Source organism: Diplotaxodon limnothrissa, linkage group LG1, assembly GCF_057381915.1.
Source record: "Diplotaxodon limnothrissa isolate DT_005_m linkage group LG1, D_limnothrissa_male_GT1.1, whole genome shotgun sequence".
Taxonomy (NCBI): domain Eukaryota; kingdom Metazoa; phylum Chordata; class Actinopteri; order Cichliformes; family Cichlidae; genus Diplotaxodon; species Diplotaxodon limnothrissa.
The window spans coordinates 1-7616 of NC_140596.1; the positions used below are offsets into that span (position 1 = coordinate 1).

Genomic DNA, 7616 nt, shown 5'->3' on the forward strand with positions numbered 1-7616 from the left:
CCCGCTTTTTGGTCAGCCTGGTCTGGACTCACCTGGATGACGGGCAGCGACGAGTGTTTCTTCTCCAGCCTCTTCACGTATGCCGCCAGCTCCAGAGCCTCTTCGTAGTAGCCGTTGCGGACGCAGGTGTCCATGAGCTGAGGAATCTCCAGAATCTCCAGGATCTCCGTGTGGCGGTTCAGAGTGAGGCTGTTCATCCGGCGGCTTGCTCCGATCTCCTCCGCCTCTTTCATGAAGTGCCTGAAAACAAAATGAGCCCCCAAAGCTCAGAGAGACAGCACAACAGCAAAAACACAACTATGTGTAACACTTTATAGCTCTAAGAACCTTTTATTATCTTTCATTAATGTTCCCAGTCTGTAGTTTTGTTCTGGTTGTGGCTAAAGTCTGGCTGCCTGTTTTTTATTCTGAAAGGAGGCTGACGAGCCAGCTCAAGGGAAATTAATCTGCTGCTGTTTTATTCCCAGTCAATTCACCTTCTGTGGCATATTCCTAAGAAAATAACTAAGTTATTCACTTTGTGATCCTACAGTGAGCTACAATAATAATAATCTGCATCTCTCTCCTTGATCAGTTCATCCTGTGTGCTTTTTAAAAAATATCTAAAGTTTTTATTAACCTAACAGTAAATGATGACACTTTTATAGACCCCAGTTTCCTCCTGCTGACATCCCCTCCACAGGGAGCCACCGACCTGCAATTCTCTCCGAAGCGGGGCAGCTTGTCCAGCAGCCGGGACACGCTGCTCTCCACCCGCCCGAAGTCCCGGTAGATGTGCTCGGTGCAGTCGGCGGTGCGGATGAAGGTCTGGTAGTTGGAGAAGGCCAGCTCCCGGGTCTGCTGCAGGATCTGAGCCCGCTCCTCCGCCAGCCTCTCCGGCTCCCGACCCAGCTTCTCCACCCCGAAGGAGCTGAGCTCCGACAGGTAGGCCGCGAAGTCCGGGTTGTCCCTCCAGCTGTCCGGGAAGCTGTCCTTAAAGATGGACGCCAGGATGCTCTCATCCTCCACGTCCACCGCCGCCATGTTTACCGCTGCAGGTTCACGGAGTCCCGGTTCACAAACTGACAGATTTCCTGGTTGTAAACAACCGGAACATCCAGTGCTGACGAACACGTCCCGGTTCTTCTTCTTCTCCTTCTGACGCGTGTCAAAAAAGCTTAAAGGTGAAATACTGCCACCTGCCGGTGTTGTGCCAAAAAGTCATTTCCGAAGTTTCTTTGTTTTTGTTTTGTTTTGACTGTATACTATAATAATAGGTATATATGAAATACATAGAATATATTTGTGACTCTGATTTATTGAGTTATTATATCTATTTTGTCCTTTTTGGTCACTTAAATCATGTTTCTATAACTGTGACGTTACATTTGTTGGCCACGTCTCTCAGGAAAAAGACATTTCTGTTGCTAAAAACTGATAACTCAGCTATTATCAAGGCAGCTTCTGCCTTGAGATAGGATTTCTTTTTTTTTTTGTGGAAAGTGAATGAATTATTCATGAGAGAGATGTCTAACACTTTTTTCACAGATTACAGGCCAACAATTAATTTATGACTGTTTAAATGTTTTTGCAAATATCACCAACACCAATATGAATAATTACTAGGATACTGATTTACCTGTATAATAATATGATAATAATATTCTAAGTACATTACAGTACAGTAAGTATATATGATACTGTAATAGAAAAATTACACACACTCGTTAACCTCTCAGTGAACCTCTGCACCAAAGCCTAGTGAGGCTAAAAATAGCCTAAATTAATTTAAACGAATTACGTTATTACAACTAATGCATAGACTGGCCATGGGCATACCGGGCATTTGGTGATTTTTCGTTTTTATGGGCCGATGGTTTTTTGTTTGTTTGTAACAGTATAAACAATGAAAGGTGGTGGATTGGCCAGATGCTGGCAGATGTGTAAGAAGTTGTTTGGTGGTGGCTATGGCGGAGCTCCCACTGAGGCCAGCAGGTGGATGAGGGAAAGGGGAGGCAGGAGGAGGAGGAGAGCCCCGAGGCGGCCGCCGGTCCGAGTGTCAGGTGAACTGAACTTCAGGTAAGAAGTTATGACCTGCAGTCTATCTGGGTCAGATATGAACCAAGTTTAGGTGGAGTTTATTTTCATGTTGCTGACTTTTTACAGTCAGTTACAATAACTTGTACTGACAGAGTTCCTATACAGCTGGGTGGTGCTATGATGTTACTGATAGTGAACTTTACTTTATTCATAAGGTTAGTTAGTAGAGTTGCCAACCGTCCTGTAAAAACGGAATCATCAGAGAAAATATTACGCGTTTCGTGTTGAGCTGAGAAGAGACGCAGTTTGTCCCGGACTTCAGCTATAATGAAAAAGACACAAAGCTGGATTTATTCTGCGTCTTTACGCTGTTAGCTGCCTCTTCTTCGCTCATTCAATCATGAAACTGATCAATGATCAACTGATCGGCTTTTCTCTCTCGTTTGTTGATCGCCCACTTTGCGCCAGAAACAGGAAACCAGCAGATGTCGCGCTAAACAACAGCAGCACGTTTAAGCTGGATCAGCTGTTGTTAGAATTTATTTAATATTAATTTCTAGTATCAGCTGATGTTTGCTGGAGCCACAGCTCTAAAACTGCTGGTCATGATGTCGGTTTGGTTATGTGAGAGGGAAACATGAAACCAGGAGATGTCCTTACTGGATCATCAGAGCTGAACAGGTGATGGAGAAACAGGTTTACCTTTTAGATGACATGAATGAGTTGAAGTTATCAACTGTTTCTGAGAGACAAATAACACCAGGATCCTTTTTTATGTAGCTGACAGCTGGTAACTGTGCAGGGGCGGGTCTAGCAAAGTTTTGCCAGGGGGGCAGGTAGGGCATTAACAGGGAGAGGGGGGCACAAAGAAATACTTTTCTTTCTTATTCTCATTTAAAATGTCTCGCTTTTAATAAATAATTATCTGAATCTTACAACCAAAGTTTTCATCTGATGTACAATGTATAGAAATCCTACATATACCAACAAGACTGTACATCACTGTCACAACAGCGTTTGTTTTCATTCAAAGGCTTTATGGCTTTTCCTGTAATACCTGGTGGGCCGGTCACTAGTCAAAATGCCCGGACCGATTTTTTGTCCCAATCCAGCCCTGAACTAATGAATTAATTTCCTAATTAATTTTGTTTTATTTTAGTTTTGTAAATACACAATGTCATTTTAGATAGCTTTCATTTTCTTACAAAGCTGCTTTTCTTTCAGTGCAGCTTAAATCATTAGAGGCAAATTTAGAGGGGGCGGGTAACCAGGTTTATGAGAAACTAAAAACCAAATTTAGAAAAGGGACAGATATGTGAGGGGGAAAATACTTAATCACAAGAAAATAAAAGATGCATTTAGGAGAAATTATAAGGAAAAAAATCTAAATTTACCAGAAAAGATTTGAGAAAAAGGGAAAAGTTTGGCAAACGTAACAAAAATAAAAACAAAGAGAAACATGTCAAATCTGGAGAAATGGAAATTTAAGATAAATACCGCTAAGTTAACGGCGCTACTGAAAAGTTCAACCTAGTGATCGTTTTCTACAGTCATGACTTCGAAGCGTATTTGTTAATAAAGTTGTTTGGGGGAAAAGGGTAATGACGTCACCGGAAGTGAGGTGTGTGATTCAGTTGCTAAGCTGCAGCCGAGCAGTAAACGGACCGTCGACAAGTTGCTGTCGCCGTCTCACCGGATCAACTTTAAGCCGTCCGTCGGTGACCGACAGACCGAGGTAAGCTCCCCAACGCCAGACTGCGTCTGCTCGGTCCAAGTTCCGCCGGGGAGCCGCTGCTCCTGACGCCGATGCCCGGCCTCAGTGTTCGGCTAACGTTAGCCCGGAGCTCGGTACGGCGGGTGGTTAGGTCAGCACCGGTGTTCCAGATCAACTGGCGTTTAGATCAACTGGCGTTTAGATCAACTGGCGTTGGTCGAACAGATGTGTGGCAGTCTTGCGTTTCAGGAGCTCCTACCGACAAACCAGCAAAAAACGCCAAATGTGTCATCTGTGACACTTGTGAGGTTGTCTCAAACACACTCCGTCAGTCTTGATGCTGTTGAACAACAAAATGTTTAAAAATGTGGCGAGTTTACCTGGTGATATCCTCATGCGCGACGCGATCGCGAAAACAGCAAACAAGTAACACCACGCCGATGTTGTTCACAGGACACAAAGAGTAAACGATCGTTTACTCTTTGTGTCCTGTGAACAACATACTTGTTTGCTGTTTTCGCGATCTAAACGCCAGTTGATCTAAACGCCAGTTGATCTAAACGCCAGTTGATCGCGTCGCGCATGAGGATATCACCAGGTAAACTCGCCACATTTTTAAACATTTTGTTGTTCAACAGCATCAAGACTGACGGAGTGTGTTTGAGACAACCTCACAAGTGTCACAGGTGACACATTTGGCGTTTTTTTGCTGGTTTGTCGGTAGGAGCTCCTGAAACGCAAGACTGCCACACATCTGTTCGACCAACGCCAGTTGATCTAAACGCCAGTTGATCTAAACGCCAGTTGATCTAAACGCCAGTTGATCTGGAACACCCGCCACAGAGTCAGAGTTAACGGGTTAAAGTGGGGAGCAGACGGACCTCCTCTGCTGTGTTAGTCTGAACATGAGCTCGTCTGTGGTTTAATGAGCTTAATGAAGAACCTTAATGAGATTACCTGAAGTTAGCTGAAGCTCCAGGAGAGCAGAGCAAACACTCCTGACCACAACAGCACTGCTCAGTTAGTTTACCGGTGTTTTCATACACGTTATGATCTGAGAAAAATGCGCCAGTTTCCATAAACAGAAATGTTCGCTTCAGTCTGCAGACAGTAACACATGAAGGTTCTTGCAGATTTTAAGTATTATTTTTGTGTTAGAAAAATAGATATTATCTAACAGTTTGGATGTAGATGAAGGTGCTGATGAGGATGAGAAATATCTTATTTATCCCATATTTGGGAGACTTTTGTTATAGCAGGAAATGAATATCAGACACCAACCGACATCACCTGATAACACCAAACAAGATTTATTCTGTTTGTTCATTTGTGAAATCTTGTGTTTGCAGGTGAAGAATTATGTTATTTAAGAAAAAAATTCAAGGAGTTTGAATTGTGCGGTTGCTTTGAGGTTGTTGATGATGTATCTGCACCGTGTCTTTATGGATCACGAGATGAACTGTGGTACTGCATGAGGAAGTCGGGAGTAGCAGAGAAGGATGTGAGGGTGGTGCAGGACATGTATGAGGACGGAGAGAGACAGTGGTGAGGTGTGTGGTAGGAATGACAGATGGGTTCAAGATGGGGGTGGGATTACATCAGGGATCTCCTCTGAGCCCCTTCTTGTTTGCTGTGGTGATGGGGACAGGCTGATAGACGAGGCCAGGCAGGAGTCTCTGTGGATCGTGATGTTTGCAGATGACACCGTGAGCTGCAGTGGGAGCAGGTCGAGGTATGCTCTGAACACAAGAGGAATGAAAGTCAGTAGGAGGAAAATAGCTGAACCGAAGAGGATAACGTGCCACTCGTCTCACTCTCATTCACACAATGAGAGAGACGAGTGGAAAGGTTAACATGCAAGCACCGGAGGTAGTGCCAAATGAATAATTGTTTCTGAGACGTGAGATGTGGGAATTTATGGATTTAAAATTTATCGCTCAAGCAGCCTCAGAAAGGCAGAAGTGTGACAGTTTTTTTATAAAGCTAGGTCTTTAACTGCTGTTGACTTTGACCCTGGCACGTTCTCCTCTTTGGCTCAGCTATTATAATGAAATCATTCTGGTAGGTGATTTTAATTGGGATCGGTTTTCTCCTGTGTCTGATTATTTTAAGGCACACTGTTTTTAATCTAACACAAATGACTAAAGCCCCACACACCTTATTCCCCAGATAAATCATCTTTGATTAATGTGCCACATCATTTCTCCACAGCAGTTTTTACCAGCGACTTGACTGATCGCTGCGTGGTTGGTGCTGCGAGGAACAGTTTCATGCTCTGAGCATCATCACAAACAGAAATTTAAAGCTTTTACATGAGCAAGCCTTTTGTCACGACTTCATGAATTTACATTGGGTCAGTTTTACATTGATGGACGGTGTTAACTTAGCTTGTAAATATTACTCTGAGAGTTTTATCTGCCTTGTGGACAAACATGCTGCTTTTAGCCAGGTCAGAGTGAAAGGGCGGGACAGGAAGCAGCCCTGAGCAGCTTCAAGAAAGTCCGACACTGATGCCAATGGCTAAGGTTTGGCAGCTGCGTAATAGCTTCGCTGCTTCTATTAGGAAATCCAAATGTGATCACTTTCTGATCTTAACCACTGACAGTCTCAAAGTCCCTGGGACGCGTTGGCAGACTATAAATTCTCTCTCTGACAGCTTTGAAGAGCATTAACATTAAAAAGTCACCGGTCCAGACAGTCTGTCTCCGTTTTTCTTGCGTCTGCTTGCAAGCATCATAGATGAGCCAGCGTCTTATATTTTTAATCTTTCCATACAACTGAACACTTCAGCAGAGATCCCAGTGTGCCTTTGTACTGCCCTCCTGAAAGGTGATGATTCTTGGATGGTAATAATATGAACCAATCTGCAAACTCTGTATTTTAGCTGAGATTCTTTAATGGCTGAGGAATAATCAACCTTAGAGCTATCAGAATGAAAATGATATTTTATCTCTCCAGTACTGTAACTTAAAGGTTTAAAATTTAAAGTTCTCAATGATATCTACGAGGCCCTGGAAGCAAAGAAATACTGCACCCCTCTTTTTATTGATCGAAAGCCTCCGGCACTGTTGATCGTGGGGTTTTATGTCAGAGGTTATTGGAAAAGGGCCGTCCAGACCAAGCTAAGCACCTTTCTCACCATAAGCAGTGTGTGCAGTTTAATGGTCTCTCTTCCAGTTTTTTAAATGTGACTGATGGAGTGCCACAGGTTTCTGTCTTGGGACCTGCGTTATTTACTATTTATGTCAGTGCTGTGGGACAAAATCTAAGTGCAACTGCCTATTTTTACGCAGATGATTAATTGTGGTAATAATCTGGTACCCTGGTATCGACATGGTTTTCGAACATTTGCAGTTAGCTTTTGATCGTACACAGTCACAGCTGTTTCTGCTAAGGCTGTCTTTGAAATGCATCTATAAAAAAAACCACGGTTGTGTTCTTCTCAGAGGGTTCGGTTAACCCTAATCCTAACTTCCCTCTCTTGTATCTTCTCAAGGTACATGTATTAACAATGAAGCTGTGGAGTCTTACAAACATCGAGTTCCTGTTGAAGCTAGGCTGAAGCTGGAGTTTTGTTTTTCTTAGAAATGGATCGTTGGACTTTGTTTATCACGGCATTAAGATTTATCACCGGCTCAAAACCTTTAGCACACCACTGTACGTTATATTCACTGGTTGATTAGTCCTCATTAGCCTCATGCAGGATGGTTCATTGATAGCATTTTGTCTCTAAATTCATTTCTGGTTTACTCGTCTCCTATTTGTCAGATTACCTGTAATCTGACAAATAGTTTAGTCACAATCTGCGGTCTCAGGACTTCTTTGCACTCACTGTTCAGACCTCAGAGAGAAGGTATTCTCCTTTTCTGTCCCGTCCTCATGG

General features: G+C 43.3%; 1 protein-coding gene across 1 annotated transcript; it reads right to left on the bottom strand.

The window, feature by feature from the left end:
• Positions 1-32: 32 nt before the first annotated feature.
• LOC146639163 (conserved oligomeric Golgi complex subunit 8-like) lies at positions 33-1190 on the bottom strand (the record flags this gene model as incomplete). Its single annotated transcript, XM_085350975.1, has 2 exons — positions 695-1190; positions 33-240 (listed from the first exon to the last, which is right to left on the bottom strand). Coding segments are annotated over exons 1-2 (537 nt in total), but the record flags the coding sequence as incomplete, so codon positions are not given.
• Positions 1191-7616: the final 6426 nt, after the last annotated feature.